Genomic DNA, 22,748 nt, shown 5'->3' with positions numbered 1-22,748 from the left:
TTATTACATCAAGATTTATTGTGCATATATGAAATATTCAACTATCTAAGTGGGGAACTGCTGTAACAGAACTACCCAGAGAGAGAAAGAACAACAGAGTTCTTGTGGACTCCGGCTTTAATGTGTCTGAGGCATCATTGGGTTTCAACCAACAATGTTCCTATGACAGGGCCAGTGTTTAGACCAGTATGACACTAGTGGGGCTCCCTAATGTTTCATATTTTTGAGTTTACATGTCAGGTTTAGCTGTGTTGGTCAGATCCAGGCTTGAGGTCTCATTTCATTCTGTCTTAATTTCCGTGTGTGTATGTTTTATGTTTTAAGAGCGGACTTACTCCAGGACATCCCTGTTGAACTGTTTCTGTCTGTTGCCCAGAAATTCACCAATCATCTGCCGGCTTAGCCCCTTCCTCTGCAGCAAGAAGTGAGCCACGCCCACTGGAGTGTCTGGGACAAATCCCCGCTCAATCAGGTACTGGATACCTTTCTCTGGCTTTCTGTGAAAACACAATCAAAACATAACCTTTGTTGCTATACTTCATTTAACTTAATTAATAAAAATAATTGAATTATTGCAAACAGACGTGTTTACAGTTTGTCACTGTGATGTCAAAATGACTTTTTCTCTTGAACAGCTGTGAAACAAATATATAAAAAAATATATTTGTGTAACAAATTTAATAAAAAATAAAAATGCCAAATTGTCAAAAAACCTTTTCATTTTGGTCAGTTCTGCCTCTGCAACTCTTCAACATTCTTATAGGGGCTTATGTATGATGTGTCTCTGTACTGAAATACAAGTACATATCACATAACGCAAATTAGCAAGCCGGTGTTCCCACCCCAGATGATACCCTCTTTGTGGCTCACTCATTCTGAAGGATAGGTACATGTTTACTTCTATTTTTTTTTCCCAAACTACATTGCTCTCCTTGGGTGGGCATTTCTGTGTCATTATGGAAATTAAACAAACCACACAACAGAGTCTACAGTGCCCCTTTGCAGTGGCCCCTCACTTCAGAGCATTTTTCAAAGTTCAACTAGAGGTGGAATTTGCTGAAGCTAGGCAGCGTTACCCTTTAAGAGGAAAAGGAATAATATTCTCATCTTTGACAGGTAATTAATTGTATTTCTGCTGAACACTGTGTATCCTAAAATCTTAACATATTGGAAAGGGCTGCAATTTGTTGGATCACAAAGTTCAATTGTGATCAATAACAGAAATATACAAATTGAACCATGCAGCCCTTGTTTACGGGGTATGCTAACAGTGCATCTTTGCATGCAGGCAAAGAAATGTGTGCCAGAGCTGCTCTTAGACTCATGAAAGTGACCCACGCTTCTGTCTGTGCTTAGCAAACATGATTAAAAGGAACTTAATGGCACAAGACAGAGAGCAATCAAATCCACAGTCTTCTAAGATTAAAGGCCTGCCGCTTTAAACAAAGCTTCAGAGTCCCAGACATCCAGACAAACACAACCACTTGCACCTTTTTCGTTTTTTTTGTTATTTCATGTATGTCAGATCATACAGAACTGTGGAAAAAATTAAGACCACCCTTCATTTATTTTATCTTCACTCAGAATGGCTATAAAGTATTTTCATTGTCAGGAAAAATACTAAAAATTGTAAAGTATTTAACATTATATATATATATATAATCTGAATGTGTCAGGATTTATGAATATAAATTTTTTGAACATGTAAAATATAATAATATATAACTAATCTGGTCCTGAAAATGGTCCTGAATATGTGCACACACACACACGTCACAAGCTCATAATCATTTCACACTAAGCAGTTATGCAAAGAGTAAGAAATGCAAATTCGTTTCAATCACTTCAGAATTAACATTAGCATTCTTACAAATGATCTTTTACCCGTTGCATGTGGTTAAAAGGCCAGCTTCTTTACACAATGTTTACTTGAATATTTTATTATAATTAATATTATTATTTATTTATTTAATATGATTTTTTTAACAACACTGAAGGAGATAGTCAGCTTGTGGATGGTTTCTGTTCATTGGTATTTGTTGTCATTTGGAAACTTAACCTGGTGTAATTTACACTAAATTAACTAAGTGTGTTTGTTTTATTTTCACAGCTGTCATTACAGGCCTAATTGATGTTAAATTTCTGTAGGATAGAAAAGCAATCACACATTGCACATACGCCCTTCACTGTGTACAGCAATAAATTAATTAAATCAAAATATAAACCAATTGTATATATAGCTATATAATACATATATCTATCATATGCACTTTTTGTCCCCAATAGTTTGGGGATCTTAGTGGTTCTCCACCAACCATACACAGTGCCAATAGAATGGGAAAGCATGTATTTGCTTCCTCCAAGACATGCAAAGCCAACCCATCTCTTTTGTTCTGTCATTAATGTAACACCATTTAGTGAATTAACACAGCAGATGAGAATGCAAACTGCCCAGATCTGTCACATCATCTGACAGACGCCTGTGCTAGCTAGCACCATAACCAGAGAGATGATTGGGGAGGAGGGTCCTCCTACGCTGCAGAGCCAGCTGTGCCTTCTAGGATTCCCAGCTTGAGTGATCTCCTGATGGCAGGGCTAAAACTCAGTTAAGAGAGCTCAAATGCACTGCTTCTGACAAGAAAAAGGTAATCTCTCTCCAGGCTCAACTCAAACCAAGAAAAAAAAACATCATAATTAATCAAAGCGTATTACTTCAGTTGTTTAATACATATGAAATCTCATGAATGAATTCAACCAAGTCTAATTCTAAGCATCTCTCTATTTAACCCCACCCTCTTCACCCCCTTCACCTACTTGTTGAACAGGTTTAGACCAATTCGGTAGTGCCTCTTGCGGATGATGTCGTTGCTGAAGGCTGGCGAGTCCCAGCTGTTCCTGGTCTCTTTGTGATAGGTCTGTTTGCTAAGTGTCTGCTCGCGAAGGCTGTCCCTGGAAGATGACTCTGAGCTGCAGTTAATGGTGTCATTTGAGTTGGAGGTGCTGTTGATGCTGTCGTTGTCTCCGTCTGAAAAATCAGACTCTGACTTGCTCTGCCTGTTGGCTGCTGTGCCGTTGATGGCCAGGTGGCTTTCTAGCTGCCTTGATCGATGACGGGGACCTTCTTCGTCTCTTGAAGGACCACGGATTGGAAGAGCATGAGAAGTGGCATGTTTTGGACTTCCTTGTTGACTACTTATGCCTCTTTCATAAGCATTTTGTCTTTTGAGGGAGCTACGATCAGAACGGTCGCTCAGTTCTACTGAGCTGTCACTAGGGGGCTCTATGGTCAACAATGGAAGGTGGTCCACCCTCAATCGTTGTTCTTGACACTCTAAAGAAGGTGTACTTCGACAGCTAGTGTCTGTGTCCCCCTTATCGTCCTTGTGGGCTTGGGCCCAATAGTCCTGGGATGAATTTAGGGATCGCAGTCTGAGGTCAGATTCAGTACTAGACGGCCTGTCCCCAGGCTGGGAAAGAGGAAGAGGAGGTGAAAGTTCTTCTTCATCAATGTAAAGTGTCACATCACTATAGGAGGCAGTCATTTCATCCAATTTGCGATGATCCCCGCTACTATGCGAAGGTTTGACCTGGTAGGAGGTCACGACCTCTCGTTCAAGATCACGATCACGCTGATTCTGTTCAGCTTGACTTTCGTCTCCATGCAAGCTGCGACAGTTCAAAGCATCATCTATTGACTCTGCCAAAGACTTAACCTGTCTGGAAAAGGCATCCTCCAGCTCTGTAATGGCGTCTGTAAAATCACTCTGGGATGTAGGTGACTTCATATTAGCTGGAACCATCTCGCCACATTCAGACTGGACCAAGGATCCGAGTTTAGAGCCATCGTCTGTTACTGAAACCTGCTTGCCTTCAAAGTAGGAGCTGTGGACTTTCTCAGGTCCTTCAAAGGAAAACTGCATTCTCATATTGGACAGGACGATACGCCTGGACATGCGGTTCTCCGACATAGAGCTCCGAAGGCGCTCAAAGTTTTTGTTCATTTGGTATTGGCGAAAAGCTGTCTGGATGGTGCGGGCAGCATGCCGGGTTATGAAACGCCCCCCATACTTACGCTCCAGCATCTCCACCTGTAAAACATACACAAAAAAAACAAAACAAAAAACAACACAACTACGGTTAGAACATTTCTGAGATTCAAAATGTAGTTAATATTGTGAAACGTGCCGAGAAAAGCATGCAGAGAAAGCTTCATAGAAATGGCTTAAAGACATGGTGAATTCCATTGATAAAATCAATAAAACAAAACAACAAGATGGAGAATACATTTTAAAGGCACTGTAAGCAAGGTTTTTTTTAAGAACATTCACCTTGATTATTTGAATTAAGGTGAGTTGATTGTTGATTGTTTTTGGTTGGTGTACCAGCACAACACACACTAACAAACCACTACCACATCAGTGTCACTGCAGCGCTGAGAATGATTCACCACCCAAATCATACCAGCTCTGTGGGGGTCCTGACCATTGGAGAAGAATGTGTAATGGGGCAAACTAAGCATGCAGAGCAACAGATGGCCTGTCTGTAATCGTTGAATTACAAAGTACTTTTGCATGGTCAGTGCAGTTGAGAGAATGTAGAAGTGTCCTTTAAAGGTACTCTGTCCTACACTGCTGATATTTTGGAGCACCTCCAGTTCCTAAGGCTGCAGAAAAGGCAGGACTAATCCCATTGCCCTGCTCTTTGTAACCTCACTCACACTTGTAACACTCTGAATGACTGTCTCAGCTGGTTCTGAATGAGTGTATACATACACTGTGTGTGTATATTTCCTCAGGCTCTCGGAGCTGAGGGACACTAGTCTGGGGCTCCACATTATGACAGGAAGCACACTGAATTTTGACTGAATTTTGTCTGTGAATCCCATTTCACCCCTTAGCCCTACCCCTCCCCTTTGATGTTGTTTAGAGGGGTAGGGCCAATGGGGAGGTCTATGTACCCCTTGAAACAGATTCTTCAATGGCACTCTTCAATCAAATGGCTATGAATGTGTTGTGAATCAGTGGCAAGATAGCGGCGCAAGCGACCAAAGAAAGCCACAAATGTCAGCATTTCTTCTTTAAAAAATTATGATAACAATTGTATGATCTTAGTTTAATTGATTTTCAGTAAATTACATCCATTTACTTCATGACAAGCATAAAATATCACTAGTATTTTGCTGATGTCCAGTTCCACATTTAAGGTGGAACTGGATGTTTCAAACAGAAAGCTGTTGAATTAGCAGCTGAATTCAGCTTCATATCACAGTGTGTTAGGATTGGGTGATAATATATGATTGTGGAATTCTTTTAAAGGCTTATGACGCCATAAATTTAATTACTTTATAGTCCAGAAGCACTCTTCTGATATCGCTGTAGATCAGCAGCAGAGAACCGCTGAAACACTTCTCTTCATGTTCTGATGATGTATCAGGCACTTGAAGTGTTGTTCCAGTTCGTAGGAGAAGATTTTAACCACTACACCTTGTAACTCTTTTCCAAGGGGCAAAATGGAACAGGGGTGAAATTAAGAAATGGGATTCACCCTGTGGTGAATAATGGAGGAAGACAAAAGAAATACTTGCTTGACAGCACAGCAGTGAACCCATAAGCTCAATTTACAACAATGAGCACATAAAAATCTGCTGTGCTTTATGAAATTGTTTAGCAAAATATCTAAGTAAAAAATGAATGAAAGCTAATCTGTAGAAGCCATTTAAAAAACATCATACAACAATCCATCACAGTAATCCTCAGCCAACACAGCAGCAAAAAACTGGCATCCATAGATCAAATCCTGCTGACCTGTTTGTCCTGGAGGTCAGTGGAGAGCTCATAGCTTTCAGAGAGCGATCGTGAGCGTTTGATGGCCTCCTCCTCGGCCTGTTTGCGGAGGATAGACTGTGAGTGCTGAAGTTTTGGCCGGCGCGGTCGAGGCCGGACCTCGTGTGTGTAGAGTGGCTCAAAACGCTCAGAGCCAAGGAGAGAGCTGCGGGTCACTGGCAATCGAGCGTATTCACTGCTGTCCAAAGACACTGCAGCTGCTTCAGCACCAGCAGCTTCACCCTCCACACTACAGAAACAGAAAGTGAGAAAAGAGAAAGAGAGTGAATACTCAGAGGCCAATATTTTACATTTTTTCATTATATTTGTAGCCTGAATTCCACTTTTAACATTCCTGTGGATGTATGTTGCCAAAAACATTTTATTCTTACCATCCATTACACTTCCCAGTCTCTTAAAATTAATGTGTCTGCTTTTAAGTCTGACATGTCTAATAATGTCTTTAGTCTAATAAAAAACAAAAAAGAATAAAGAAACCGGTAGAAATGAAGTAGCATCTCTGTCTCCATGTATGGACTGTGCTTATTTTATATGTAATTTATGCATTTTTAACATATAGCATATTAACATTGTACTTTTTAAAATTATGAAACATTCTATGTTTCTGTTATAGGGTACGTAAAACAGCATATCACATGTACATTTTTAGAGGTACTGTACAAAATTTGCAAACCCTCTGTTTCTCAGTTTCAAACAATAAAATTCAAAGCTCACTGAAACTCCTGCATTATTCATACATGCTAACAAAGCTGAACTTGGACCCCTGTGTAGAAGAATAAAGCCTTGTGGCCTTTAGAGTAACACACCCTGGCAGGAATGGAGGAAAAAGGAAGAAGTGAATGAATATAAAACGCCACTGAAATCCACTTCAAACCAAAGATCATTCATAGTGAAAGTGCCCAATGGCTGTTATGCATTTGATTAAAACCACTGCTGTTTACAATGCATGACCAAAAGCTGCTGAAATCACAGATAGCTTTCACATTACTCATGCCACTTGGCCCACGTGGAAAACTGGACATTAATTAGCTTTGATTCACACTTGTACACTCACACTGCAGTGATTCTGCAGCCAGACAGCTAAACAGCAATGACATACCACATAGTGCCCCACACATACAAGAGTAGACAAAACAAGTCCTACCTGCAGCATTACCAATCACATTCCATTGCTTAAGGGCAAAATATTTAAGTGCCACTATATTAAAATGTAAACACACACCCCCACCACCTACACATCCTCCACACCTTCTGCACTGCTTGGAGTGCAGAGGGTCAAAGTACAGTAGTGTGAAAAAGTTTTAAGGCAATGCTATTTAAAGCTATTCCTTCTCAGGTGTTAGCATTTGCAATAATTGCTGTTATATAATAACATATGGGTTGTGTTGATATCCACTCATTATATTACATTTGGAAACAACAAAGTGCATTTTGGGGCTTTGAAAATAACGTTCAGTTTAATATTTGTTTAAACCAGCTAGCATAAGCTAACAATGTCTGAAATCTACAGGTTAAAGTATACATTAGCATGTACTGGACACCATGTAAACAGTCTTAGATATAAAATTACATTTTATGGGGACGAATTTTACTTGTTTCTCCTGTTTTTGGAACTAATAACAACTACTGCCCAGAACTTTCCCAAGTGTAACAGGACCTCTGCACTGTACATATTAACATGTCACTACAGCAATGCCTCAGGGCTTTTAGGATCTTGGCAGCTTATTTATTACTTTATTTCTTATAAAGTGACAATATGACAGCCATACTGACATGCCTGTCAGGTTAGAAATACCACGATCTGTCACACTGCATCTGTTTAGATTTTTTGCAAACACTTGTAACATGCTGATCTCAAAACAGCACATTTTGCTTTTTGGACTGCTGTTTAAACTACAGAAAGGAAATAATTGTCATTACTACCGGTACACATATTTACACAAACAAACACACACAATGGTTCTCTAGTCATTCTTCTCTGAGGGAAAGCTTTTAGGGTCCTATTTAAACAAAACTAGCCTCAACCATATTTCAAATTTTTGTTTTAAGGCTCTCAAGCCGAACCCAGCAGACATTTTATAGCGTGCTGAATATCAGGCATATGTGTGTCAAGTAGCAGAATAGAAAAAAAGTAGAAAAATATCGTTATCACAATAAATTTAATCAGCTCTGCCTTTTGTCTGTTATCTTCAATTCACTAAAACCTGCTATTGTCAGTATTTCCAGATAACTGAAGAACTACTAGTTCTATTGAAAAGAAATTTAGAGGTCAATGTGTGGCCTAGCTCTTAGAAGTGTTATAGCATTGATGGATAATCATGCTGACAGTCTAAAAGAGAATACCTATGCCAATTTAATGCACTTAAGCTTAAATAAATGTTGTAAGTAATTTAAACATCATGAGTTATGAGACAATACTGGTTTGTGTGTATTCTAACTGATCAAACCTTGGAAAATGTGTATACAACCAAGCAGCTAAGTACGCAGACTTCTTCTACAAACATTTGTGAAAGAATGGGTCACTCTTGGGAGGTCAGTGAATTTCAGCGTGATGCTGTGATAGGATGCCACCTGTGCAATAAGTCCAGTCATGAAATTTCCTTGCTACTAAACATTCCACAGAGAACTGTCAGTAGTATTATAACAAAGTGGAAGCAATTGGGAATGACAGCAACTCGGCCATGAAGTGGTAGATAACGTAAAATGACAGAGCAGGGTCAGTGGATGCTGAGGTGAATACAGACCTCCAAACTTCATGTAGCTTTATCAAAGCTCAGAAAATAAAAATATTGTGATACAATATGTATCGTGTACTACAAAGACGCCTTTCAATGTTATTTATATTATTTATACTTTTGCTGTATCTTCCACCTCTAATATCAGTATTATTTTATAAAAGCTCTTTAAACTTCCATAATATTATACAATAATAGACTAGAAGTGCTGCTTGCTGTGTGTAATTGCGCATTACACAAACAGTGAGGACAAAAAGGAATGCAGAAAATTTCCATATCTCAGCTTGGAATGACTCAGCGCTTCACAGATGGATATTTGATGCCTTCATGGCAATGGTGAAATGAGGTTTTCATTTAGGTTTGCCATTTTCTCATTCATCAGGATGCTACTTTTATTCAAAGTGAGACAAACATGTTGTTCGGTGTCTGGCCTGTAGACCATGATGAATGATGCTGTCTGAAAATGTCCCAAATACTACAGCAGTGCCACTGATGTGTGTCACTGGGAAGCACAAGTTGAGGTTATCCCTCAGAAGATGCAGTTATATTTGCTGATTCACTGCTATACGTTAATACTATAATAATTATCATTATGTCTCATTCATAGCTCAACAAAAAAAAGAAAGAAAAAAAATACACACACATTTGTTAAAAAATGACAATAATGTGTATATTAAGCTAGTTAAATGAAAAGGCACTAAATACATAATTCTGGAAACAACTTAGTATTTCTGATATCCATTCAATATGTTTGGGTTAATCAATACTACCGTTAATGAGACTAGGTGTGTTGCTGGTGGAATTGGGCAAACCCATATAATGGCTAGAGCTGCAGTGAGGGGAGAATAAAAACAGCACTTCTAACTTGTACTGATAACACATTATAATTCCTTTATTTTATTTAAATGATTTATTTGTACTTTATTTGTATATATTCTAAGGTTTCACAAGAACATTCGTTCATTCATTTTCTGTAACTACTTATCCAGTTCAGAGTTGTGGTGGGTCCGGAGCCTACCCAGAATTACTGCATGCACGTCAGGAACACACCCTGGAGGGGGTGTCAGTCCTTCATTGGGTGGGGCACACTCACACCTCTGGACACTTTTAAGTTGCCAATCCACCTACCAATGTGTATTTTTGGACCGTGGGAGGAAACTGGATCACCTGGAGGAAACCCACGCGGACACAGGAAGAACACACCAAACTCTTTACAGACAATGGGACTCGACCCACCAACCCCAGGTACCTGAAGCTGTGTGACTGCGAGACTACCTGCTCCGCCACTGTGCCACCCCCTTCACAAGAACAATACCAGACAAATAATAATAATAATAATAATAATAATAATAACAATAATACTAATAATTCTTGGTTACAATTTTGTAAGCACTGCATTTTTTAAAAATTTATTTATATTTTTTATTTGATTAAAATAAAAATCATTGTTCCCTTTAACCCAGTGGTTATCAGCCCTGGTCCTGGTGGGCTTCTGCCCTGCATGCTGTAGTTTTTTCCTCACTCCCCCACACCCACTTCAACTTCAGAAGGTGGTGTTAATTAGCTCATTAATTGAAACAGGTGTATTCCAAGCAGAGGAATCTCCAAAATGCAAAGGGCAGCGGCCCACCAGGACCTGGATTAAGAACAACTGCTTTAATGACACCCATTCCAAAGTTTTATTGTGTTTTAACAAGCCAAAAGCACTCCCTGGCCATGTCCATGGCTACAGCTTTCATGGCTGTATGTTCTCTTTATTGCTTTTTTGTTTTCCTTTGTACATATTCTTATGTTTTATATAATTGAAAGTAAAAACACATACTGTAAACAGCTCCATAACACCATCTGAAAGGTGTACTGTTTCTTACTCTACAACGAAACACACTTCCTGCCCTGATAAACAGTTTTATACAATTGCTTTGGTTTGTGTAAAACATTTGTTCTGTAATACAAATATCCTTTTGTTCTGTGAAGTTACAGATGGAGTCTCAGTGATTTCTGAAACTTTGAGACTGGTTTGAGATGATCAGGAACGTCCAAACAGTTGGAATTATGTCCTGGAAATTATTATTATCATCATTCTTTCTTTCTTTCTTATATATATTTTTTTTACCACCTCTAGGTTTAAAATTTCTGTAATCTTTATCTTGGGTTTACGTCACATGGAGAGAAATAAGCTCACTATTTGACACCCTGGCTTTTATTTTAACTTCTTTGGACAATGTTATTTCATGGTATAATAAGTAGCAAATTGAATGTAATGACTCCAAAAAGGTACCTTTAATAGCGCTGAACAGTGCACTTTCAAATCTGAATGCTGCTGCTTAAAAGACTAATATGAATAAAATCTATCTAATAAAAGCACATAAGTGGAACCAATAAAAATCAATTAGAACCTGACACATCAGCACATTTTGCAGTAATATTCCCTTATGAGCTATACTATTTACAATTGTGTGGGTTTTTGCTCCAATTTTATAGGACTATAAATCAATCATTTCTAATATCCCTTTAAACAGTCTGTTTTTGTTATGGTCTCTTTAAAAGATATATGCAAGTGATCTCCGTTCTAAAGGGCAGCTCTGTGTAAAGCTCATTTAAAAAGCAGTTTGAGTTAAAATATACCTTATAATTTCAGAATGATTTGGGATGGAACTGGGCTAGGACGAACAGGATGAAATACTCAAAACAAGTAGACTGTGCAGTTTACTTTCCACACACAAACTGTGTGGACTGATCACACCATGCATTAACGTATGAAAGATATGACATATGAATTAAAAATGTTTGTATACAGACTGGAAAATTCCTTAAAACATTCATTGATTTGGAATATAAACTGCACATGCTGCTTTAACAGAAAGCTGTTTATGAAGGAGGTGACTTTTAGGACGGCTTTTTATGGGCTGATCTGAGAGGTTTAGTAAAGCCTGAGCTTAGCTCATAATTACCTGTCAAGCTGAGGTGCAGATGGTGAGTCTAATGAGGTGAAATAATGAGAGGTCATTTGCATTTTGCTCCCTAAATCATATCTCACATTAATATTGCTTACTTTTCAGTCTTCCTAATGTTTCCTAGAGCTGTAAAGCTTTTCCTATCAGTATCAGATAAAGCTCTGTTATGTTTCTGGTTTGTATTTATAAAAACAGGCATGTCTAACATTGTGTTTACATGGTAAAGAGATTCTTTCTAAGTATTAAGCTTTTTATAATAGACATCATCTGACAAAAATAGGCCATGTGAATGAAAATGGAGCAAAAACAAAATGTCAGGAAAACCTGTAAATTATCTAAAACTTGGAGACAATTAGCAAAATTCCATTAAATTATTCTCTTTGTTTAGAAGCTATGCTAAATTGTACCAGGAATGTAGTCTACGGCTAAGAAAGGGCAGGCAGACGCAACAAAAACAGAGCTAGCCATGCTATCAAACAATCCTCTAATAATGAGGTATTTACAAACGTATGAAAGCCAGAACAATAATTATATTCTGCATTAAAATGTTCACATATGACATGGTCATTCTGGTTGATTATGGTACCCTACTGGAATCATAGCAGACAACATGTCCTGTACTGTAATGTTTGGTTCCATCAAATAAACAAAGAAACAAACACTTAAACAATGCACTACAAAGAAACAATTTGAATTGTTGTGGCAGCAAAGAAAAAGACCCAATGAATTTCTAATAATTTCTTTAGTCGAATAGCAGGTTTTTTAAATACACACTGTCAGGAAAAAAGGTAGGCTAATGTGTTGGTACATTATCACTAAAGATACAAAAAAAATGTTTGGTATTTTTTTTTTGCCACCAGGTACCACAGTTGATTTAAAGCCCACTTGTGTTCTTAAAACTACATTACACTCACTTCTCCAGAAGGAGAGGTGAAAATATGTTTGGTTTATTACAGAACTGTGTAAAATATGATAATAAAACATGATAATAATAATTCATCGTCTTTCAGATTAAATGAAGTACAGTCTTAAAAATATAGGTGCTACAAAAGATTATTTGAGCAATGCCACAGAAGGACCACTTTTGGTTCCATAAAGGACCATTTTTGTTTAAGAAATGAATGTGTGAAAAACCTTTTAAAGGTTTAAAAATCCATCACTCTGTTTTAAGGTTCTGTACCCATTTAAACATATCAGCAAAAATGGTTCTTTGTGGAAGCAGTGGTTCTTCTGTGGCATTACTCAAAGAACCTTTTGTAGCATCTGTATTTTTAAGAGTGTATATGAAATCACCCACTGAAATTTACAATTAATATAGGATATGGTACAGTTATGTTCACTAACTAAAAGTACTGAATATGTTCCCTTCAGGGTACCACCACATTGACATCTAAGAGTGCTGTAGTAACAGGAGTAGTTGCAACCCTACATTCATATTTAGCATTAATCGCAAGTCAGGTGTATCACTAAAATATTTATCACAATTTGTTTTTGTGTGTCCCCCCTGTGTCCATGTGTGTTTCCTCCGGTTTCCACAGTCCAAAAACACATGTTGGTAGGTGAATTGGAGACTCAAAAGTGTGAGTGAATGTGTGTGTGTGCGCGTCACCCTGCGAAGGACTGGCGCCCCCTCCAGGGTGTGTTCCCACCTTGTGCCCAGTGATTCCGAGTAGGCTGTGGACCAACCGCAACCCTGAACTGGATAAGCGGTTACAGATAATGAATGAATGAATTATAGCACAGTGATGCAGTAGAAAAAAGGACATCTGCCAGCAGAAACGTCATCAGGTTTTCTGACATTTACTTTCGACAGGGTCAAATAGGGACACTTCATATTAGTCTGCCAGGAGAAAGCTGAAAGCTAGGAGTTGTCTCTGCTGTGTTCACAGCCGTCCTGACAATACCTACAATTCATCATCAGTTTACAGCTTGTGTCACTGCTTCAAAGAGAAATGACACTCAAGCTCCAGTGGGACTACAACTGGGCACTATAGCTGTCAAGAGGTTGAAAAACAAGTTTTCAAAATAATAAAAAATATAATAAGGTAAAATAATTATGCTGTTTAAATCTTAGCTTTTTCTTTGTATAAGCTATAAAATTAGCACCTGACAACATCTAAACATAGCTATACTACTAAAAAAAACATAGCAATATTTATTAATGCTAATAGTGGTTTGTTATCTGTGATATCAGCAATAAACATTGTCACTTTTAAAATCCTAGTTTTATATCTTGTCTAATAACAAAAGGTACTAATCATATCACTAACATCATCAGGCTAGCTTTTTTGCTAATGCATATAGTTTGCATTAAGTACGACCTACAGAAATTAAGCTCTCTTCCATTAGTTTTTAGGTAGAATTACAAGCTTCCTACTTCCAAGCTAAGTCACTTGCAGGATCTTCTCTTTGTCAGCACTCATCAGCACTCATGCCTTTCAGATGCTTAAACCAACTTTAGGTTGAAAGATGTTCAATATTATTGGTTTCCGGCTGTCTATTTGACCAGTCAACTTTAATGTTGTAACAGCTGCTGTTACTATTTGTTCTACTTTGATAGCTTTTCTGTACCACCAACTACATAAAAATATGGTGTAGGAAACCTATGATTTCTTTTATCTGCTTATAGCAGCTTTATGCTTAAAGAAGTCCTAAATTGGAGTATGCTGGCAGTATTAGTATATGAGCGGATTACAAATTTAGATCAGAACACTGAGCAGTTTGGGCTAATGGAGAAGAAGCAAAGAGTATTTGGCAAAAGAAAGTAAAACTGTCCAAGTAACAGATGGTCTAATTCATGTAGAACCTCATGTGTGTCCATATGAGAGTATACACACACACATATGTATAAATAGACGCTGCTCAAACACATTGATGTTCAGATATGTTCCATATGGCCTTTCATTTTAATGTGTCTACTTGTGCATATGGGATTCCAGCTCATTGCATACACTGTTCAAGAAAATCCTGGAATGACAATTACCAGTAGATCCTTTATACGCTGCTTTATGTGGTGAACCTTTCATCATCATCATCATTTTTTCTGCTTAATCCATTTCAGGGTTGTGGTTGGTGAACCTTTCGTTAACAATATGTGCTTCAGATATGTAACTTTAACATAAACATAGCAATAAAACTTGTACTGAAACTTTGTAAACAATTTTGATAATTAAATGCAACCAATAGACTTTCTACTGAAAGACCGAAAGTTTCAAGAACCAACAAACCTTCAAGACTCTACTAACATGCCATGTGATCAAATCTATCTCTACAATTACAAACAAACTGACAGTATAGTAAACAAAAGCGTAGATGTGAGGGTTATCTAATATTCTTTTTATCTGTGAACAGAGCACTGAAAATATACTTCAAAATATCAAGAAACGAAAGTTCATTCATTCTTTCATTGTCTGTAAATGCTTATCCAGGGTTGCAGTGGATCTGGAGCCTACTCGAAATCACTGGGCTCAAGGCAGGAACACACCCTGGAGAGTGCGTCAGTCCTTCAAAGGGCGAGAAATTAAAGTTGCTTATATACATAAGTTACATATCTTCACTGTCCAAAGAAAAATGCTTCTCTGTGTTTGTGGATGTTTAGTTTAGTACCTCATTTAAACACAGCGGCTCTCCTTCACATTGTGTGAACATTATGAATGAATGAACCAATAGAAATGCTCCAAAATGACTCTAAATAAATCTATAAAATATTTTACATGGACTTCCACTGAAAGTTAAGGGTTTTTCCTACTCCTGCAAAGTTACTATTTGTACAATAAACCATTGTATTGTGTAAGGAACTTTTTATAATATACTTTTTTGTATAATTTTTAGGTTTGTGGTGTATATGAACACACAAAATTTTGTGGTAGATTTTTTTTTTTTTTTTTTTACAAAATCAGAATCTTGGTAACTTACTCTTGTTTACAAAATAAATACATATTTGCAGATTTTTTTGGTCACTTCTGATCACATCTGTAGTAAAATAGAACGTTTTAATAAGTACAACCACTTAATATATAATTAAATATATTTAAATTAAGAAAATGAATATTAATAAAACATTTATTTTGTTGCAATACTGTGTTCTTGTTCTTTTACAGTGTTTTATCATATAACTAAGAATATGGTTATCACAAATTATTGTGATATTATCTTAGGGCCTTATCGCCCACCACTAGTAAATATTATTTTATCAGTTAAAGCCCATCATTGTACACTGTGTTACACTGAATAAATCCAAACTGCGGTGCTTATAGAGAAGACTTTGACACAGCCTCAAACTAAGTGGTCTTCACCCTGAAAACCAGAAACAGATAATAGACTGCATCTCCCTTACAGAGCTCAATGCTACTAATTAGCTTTAACACATTTGAAAAGTGGGTGGCTCTTAGCCACTAATGAACTGTACGGGATCCTAACGGAAGATGCACCTTCAGACTATTACGAGCACATATTCTATTTTTTCTCGTAAATTTTAGACACCAAATTATGGTATGATATTTGAATCTGTGGGACGCACTCTGAGAATCAGGATACACACTGAAAATCCAGTATATGGGTGAAAATGTATTTACAAATGCAAATGTGAATTTGATAACAGACGATTTCCTAATAAAGATACACAAGTTATGTTTAAAAATACAAAGGATGACAATTTGACAGCAGTAATGATAGTAACATTCTGCATGTTATGCTCATCCCTAAACAGTTAAATCACTTTCTCTTGAACCTGTCATAGAACAATACCTCAGGCACCAGTCAGCATATCAGCTTCTGTGTTATTGATTTTAGGAGCATTAAACTTATGAGATGTTCAGTTCCCCCTCACTGTGAACAATCCTGAATTCAGAACTTGACATACTGAACCTCTGAGGTTCATCTAGAATGGAAGATTTCACATCATACCAATTTTCACCATTTAATTGTTAAGAAACTGCTCTCGTGCTCTGTCTCTTTCTAACACACACACACCCCAAATGCTCCTCAGCCACTGTGAAGTTCATTGCCATTCACTGAAAACTTACCAGTTGTCCAGCTCCAGCTCCAGCAGAGACTGGGTCCTGTCTGATGTGCACTGCAGACACCACATGTTGCTCTTTTAGATTTGTTATAGTTTTTATCTTTATACACACCAGCATCGCTCTGGCAGGAGGAAGCTCCTCATTGGGCAATTAAAAGAAAAAAACAAAACAAAACAAAAGCCACTGTTTGTCCAGATACTGCTGCCTGTACGGCCGCTAAATCTGTCCTTTCCTTCTCCCTCTCTACCCGGCTCTGCAGATGGGGCGAGTGGGAGAGAAGGGGAGGGAATTCCTCCTTCCGGAAAACTAATTACTGAGAGAGATGGCGGGAATATAAACGAGTCTGGACCAAAGAAGGAGGATTTGGCCTGGAGTTAGGGAGGGAGAGAGAGAGAGAGAAAAGTAAAATGAAAAGACGAGAATGTGGGAAGACAAAAACAGAAAAAAGACAAAGAAACAAAAATGAACAGAATGACAAAGACAGAAAGGGAAAGAAAATACATCTAAGAGATAGAGGAAAGTGTTAGGGAAAGTAAAAGAGAAAGAGTGAAAGAAAAAAGAAAGAAAGTAGGAAGAGTGAAAAAAATAAACAAAAGAAAGAAAAAGAAAAAAGGAAAGAAAATAGATCTAAGAAGAATAGAGGAAAAAAGACAAAGGAAAGAAAGAAAGAATATACTTCTAAGAGAGGAATGAAATTGGTAAAATGAATGAGAGAGAAAAAGTGTGAAAGAAAAGAGGTATAGTGACAGAGAAATATGCTAAGGACTATGATTGAGTATCTGAAAGTCTACAGGCTGCTGTTGTCAATGTCCAAATATAACGGCAAATGGTGGGTAAAGAGCAGAGGGAAGCCCCTCAGCAAAGGAAGTGCGCTAATAATAGCAAGAGTGAGATGGATACAGTGTTGGAGGAATGGAGAGAGTTGAAGAAGACTTCCTCTCTCTAGTTTTCATTCTTCCTCTCTTCCTAACTCACTCATTCTGTCTCTTCCCCCCTCTCCTTTCTCTTCTCTGTCCCCCTTCCTTTCCCTCTCTGGGAGGCTTCAGCTGCTGTTCTTGGGGGCCAGGCTAAAGCCTTGGTTGTAACTTGAGCTCGGTGTATATATATACTCATGTGTGTGTGTGTGTATTCTTGTGTGTGTGTGTGTGTGTATGTTCTTCAGGCAGAAGCCAAATATGGACGTCACCTCCTCTCTCTTTTTACAGCTCTGCTTTATACCACTATCAAGCCCTTCAATACAAACTATTTGCTGTAGAAATGAATATAAAAATCAACTCTAAAAACGTCAACGCTTCAAAAGAAACAGCCAGCTGCTTAAAAAAAAAAGTTATAAAGACATCTTTTTCCCAACACTCAAGAAAATCTAAACTAAGAAAAAACTGCCATCTTTTTAAAGCAATGCTGCACTCGGTCATAAAAACGGCTAAAAACACACCCAGCTGTATTTATAACTAAGGCTCTGAATAACATCTCTATAATCAGTCCTGTTTCTGCCTCCCATTTCCTCACACAAGGCACCGCTTTACGCATTTCCCCTGCTGACATCATTACCCAAACAATGGGCGTGGCTTGAGAAGAGTGCAGATGATATCAGGCTGAACAGAGTGTACAGTTTTTCAGACTGAAATCATACAGTGATCTCAGAATTACAGCTAAGAAAAGCTGTCCAGAACACTCCATTTCGACGATGTGGGAAAGACTGCCTAGTTGTCTTAGTGATTTTCATCATTTCAGTTTACCAAGAACAGGCATTCCACTGAATTTTTAAATTTTTAGACTGATTTTCTGCATAGTCTGATGGCTAAAAGTTTAACAGTTTCATTAAGAGTGATATGATATGAAAAATATAGAGCCAGCATTGTTCACAGAGGAGGAGATAGGAAACAAAGGTTTACTGCCTCATAGAAAGCTGTTACACAAAAGATCAGGAATAAGTTTCCAATAGTTTTCTCACACACCATACATTAACATCACCTTCTTGTTTCTACACTCAGGGTCTATTCTCTCAGCTGCCACAGGAGCAGGAGTTTTAGGCTGTAGTTAATCTGTTGCACTGTATACATTGTTTGCCCCTTTTTACCATAGTCGGGCACACAGTAGATATGTTATATATATATATATATATATATATATATATATATATATATATATATATATATATATATATATATATATAAAATGTGTGTGTGTGTTCAATTTGTGTCGTCACTGTCCAATTAAAAACATGCTCCAAAATAACTTTCCATAATTTTATTTTTTTACACTGACTTCCATTGAGAGTTAAGAAGTTTTTTTCCTCCTCCTGTGAAGTTACTATTTTGGGAGATACATGGTTTTACATCTGACTGGTTTCCAAACTAACATAAAGGAAGATAAAATAAATGTTAGTTTCATGACGTGAAAAACAGACGGCTACATCTAAAGAGTGCTCAATTTAAAATGATAAGTTAAGGAAAACTGACAATGAAAACATCTAATACGCAACTCTGTTGTATTATAAAAACACATTTCAGTGAGCGGTGCAGCTCTTCTGTAATGGCGGCTGTGCCCTGTCCCGTCGCTGCATGCTTAACTTCATGTTAGACAGAGAGGTGATGGTGTTCTGTAATTAGAGAGAGAGCTTTAAGCTGCTCCCCAGAGAGCAGCCTCTCATTTCCTCCTTTCCTCTGGAGCTCATGCTCCCTGAAGACAGATGAGAATGGCTCAGGGAAATAAGAGACAGGACAAGTGACCCAACATCTGTCAGTTGGCAGTTGGGAGGCTGGTTACAGTGACACAAAATGGGTAAAGCACTCTAAGATTTTATAGCAATGTATTGAAATGACAAACTTGCACTCTACAGTTTACATTAAAGTTTGCTTCATAATTAGTAAATTCAGCTATATTGGTGCTCCCTATTATGGACACAGATGTGATGGAACAATGTGGGAAAATTTAAGGTTACCATGCTGAATGTTTAATGTAGACTAGAAGTGTATAAATCATACTCTAATATGAAGTAGTCACATTGGACTCTTTTCCCCTGCGGGGCTGACCAGTTCGGACCATGGAGAGTAACTGTTCCCATGGCTCCCACACAGACACGGTTTAGCACCAAAAGTTTGGCTAACCGTGCTCAGGGCCATCGAACTGTTCTGTGGGAGGATCCGCTGATTGGCTCTTTAAATAATGAAAAAGAAAAAATGTGCTATTATTTGTCAATATGTACAACGAAATGTGTCTTCCACATTTAACCCATCCCCCTGGTAAGCACCTTCATTTTGGCACCTTTAATCATGTTGTAAAACAAACAAAAAAACAAAGAAAAAAAACAAAACCTAGCATAATTATTACAAGACGCTATGCATTTCCTGCTCCTTAAAAAAAAACCCAAAAAAAACAAGCCAACGAGTTTGCAACAGCGCGTAATGGCCTCGAATTGCTCGGCCTCGCAGTGGAAAAGAGGCCATTGTGTTCTCTGGAGTGATGGAGCAGAATCCAGTACCATTGGGATGGGTTGAAGTGGCTTTTGTTATTCAGAACATGACCTAAGACATGTTCTGGTGACAGAATGCCATCCTCAGAACAGTGGAGATTATTACTGTACAGATAAACCTAAAGTCTTTATTTATTCAAACATCCACAGAATGTAGATGGTTGCTCACAGGACAAATGATGATTATTTGCATTTTGTAACCAATATATATCACAAATTGCATGTGTTCTTCCTCTGTGGGAACTGCCTTAAGTTATACTGCCACAAATAACATAACAAAACAACAATAAATGAACTTAGAGTCAATGAACTGAAATGACTCAGAGTCAAGGACATTTAAAAAAAAAAATTGAGTGAGAAATATGAGATCAGTATGGCTTTCCCATTTCCAAAGAACTGCCTTTAAAGCTATGAAAATCTCGCAGGTTAACCGTGGGTGTGTTAAAATCCCGTAAGTCGTAGGGTACTTCAAGTTCATACTTGACTGTGATTACAAAGGCAGCGTAAGTGTCTGTGTTACTGTGGTTTATGTAAATCATTACCAGTTTCATAAAACCGCTGAATCACCTTTCCTGTCACTAACCCGGAAACTGGAGTTAAGAAAGACAAATTGGATTTCTAGCAGTCCAAATACCCATTACACTTCACTGTGGCTTTCAAAAACAGAGGCACCGTGACTTATTGCTTTTTTTAATCTACCTGACAGAGTTCATTACCAAAGTCCTCAAATCTTCTAAAGTTAAAGGCTTGTGGTGCAATAAAGACTTTCCAGCATGTCAAAATGAGGTTTCTGACTGAGCTGCATGAACAATTTATATTATACACTCAGCTGAGGCCAGCTGATAAAGTTAGTTGATCACTGGGACCAAACTCTCAGATGGCCTGGAGTTCAGACACAAGGTTAGTTACTACTTTCTCTACTGGGACAGGGGGCAAAAATGAGTGAAACATTGATTCATTCCCTAAATCAATCAAACCTTCTAGGGTATTTTAAAGAACTGCCATATAGAAACACTACTTAGTATTTATACCTTAAAATTACAGCTTCAAAATCATTCTGATGTTGTGCTGTCCTGTAATAAGGAGAAATTAGCCTCTGTCATTGCTACTCTGGGCTCAGCACTGAAGAAATTGCACTATGTAATCTGTGGAGGAGGGCAGAAAACCAGACGCCAGGGGGAGGGGGGGGGGGCATGCCAGTACATTGCAGGGCGACACACACACACACACACTCTCACATCTGTCAACACTTTTGAGTCACCAATTCACCTACCAACGTGTGTTTTTGGACTGTGGGAGGAAACCGGAGCACCCAGAGGAAACCCACACAGACACAGGGAGAACACACCACACTCCTCACAAACTGTCACCCGGAGACTAATTTTAAGGACACGCTGAAGACATTTAAAGGCAACTTTCATGATTTGCATTGGAAACTTGTCTATGTGTTTATGAAGCCCCAGTCTCTAAAATGGGTTTAAAAAAAAAAAAAAAAACTAAGTGTATGTTAGGCTTTCTCTCTGTGCAAACCAAGAATAGGATATTGCTCTATTCCTCCTTCATAGATGGGTAATGTTGACTCATTTCTGCAAGTCATTATGTTTATGCAAATTTTTGTTTTAAACAAACTCATGCTTGCTGCAGCTGAACACACTGTAAATAAAACCAGATTGATTTCCATATAATTAAAAACAACCCTGTGTGTGACTGAATGACTCGCATTAAAAATTAAAATGCTAATGCATGCTTCTTAAACATATTTACCTTCTTTGAGAACAGCACCTGTTTTCGGGGCTCTAAAAGCCACCTCTCACTTTCAATCATGCTATCCCCAACAGCTGCTACTTATCAGGTCTCACAACACTTCTGTGACAGTGGCGTCTGGGCCGAGAGACTGCAGGCAGCCTTGTGTAGACCTCAGGGAGGCCTTGGTGCCAAAATGTCTGATGCTTCACTACTGTCCTAAGCACGCCTCATCCTGCCCTCTAAAACAGGACTGCAATGATTAATCAACAAATTAAACATGCACACTTTTATCCACCAGATGACTTAGAAATAAAAGCTATATATGGTATTTTATAATGTTCATAATGATGCATGCATTACTTCTGACAGACTGCAGTACACTACAGGAAGTGTAGGGGGCGATGTGGCTTTAATGTTTCTTGCTCTAAAGTTATTTGTTACAGTGATACATATCTTATGGCAGGGCAAAGTGAGAGGAACCTGCAACAGGCAAATGTTTTAATGCCAGATTATTTATAATAGTCAAGAGCTGACAAAGTTGATGTGCATGATGTTAATCAAAAAACACATTTTATAAAAATCTGAGGATGTTTCCTCACCATGTGCTGCTCTCCAGTCAGTTTGTGTACTCAAAACCGGTCTAATGTGTTTACAAAGCCACAGCGTCTGTAAATGGGGGAAAAAAAAACAAAGCGTCTCAGTCCGGTATGCTAGGCTTTGTCTCCCTCTGTCTGCTGACAGAACAAACGTCACCTGGAGAATTTAAGTTGAAAAAATAGACCTCCAAATGTTGAAAAGCATGAACCGAGATAAGCTCTATTCTCGCTCATTAATTGGGCAATATTTTTGCTGTTTCAGATTGCCTAATGTGGAAATGTTTCAAAATTCGGGAGACGGATAAATGCATTAAAACATTAATTCATTCATTCCTTATCTATAGCCGCTTATGCAGTTCAGGGTCGCGGTGGTTCCAG

At 38.0% G+C, this 22,748-nt stretch overlaps 1 protein-coding gene across 5 annotated transcripts in view; it reads right to left on the bottom strand.

Moving 5' to 3' along the window:
• The window catches only part of iqsec1b (IQ motif and Sec7 domain ArfGEF 1b), a 302,557-nt gene that overhangs the window by 24,968 nt on the left and 254,841 nt on the right, over positions 1-22,748 (bottom strand). For 4 of the 5 annotated variants that reach the window (XM_066672593.1, XM_066672597.1, XM_066672594.1 and 1 more), the window contains 3 exons: positions 5,805-6,072; positions 2,815-4,088; positions 336-497 (listed from right to left, as the gene is read on the bottom strand). In XM_066672593.1, coding sequence (XP_066528690.1) covers positions 336-497; positions 2,815-4,088; positions 5,805-6,072 — 1,704 coding nt within the window. Of the gene's footprint in view, positions 1-335; positions 498-2,814; positions 4,089-5,804; positions 6,073-16,556; positions 16,707-22,748 lie in introns of those variants that run through there. The other variant, XM_066672595.1, reaches the window with a different exon arrangement.

This window comes from Hoplias malabaricus, chromosome 5 (assembly GCF_029633855.1).
Source record: "Hoplias malabaricus isolate fHopMal1 chromosome 5, fHopMal1.hap1, whole genome shotgun sequence".
Lineage (NCBI taxonomy): Eukaryota > Metazoa > Chordata > Actinopteri > Characiformes > Erythrinidae > Hoplias > Hoplias malabaricus.
The sequence above is the reverse complement of the archived record's forward strand: the minus strand, read 5'-3'. Positions and strand labels throughout refer to the sequence as shown.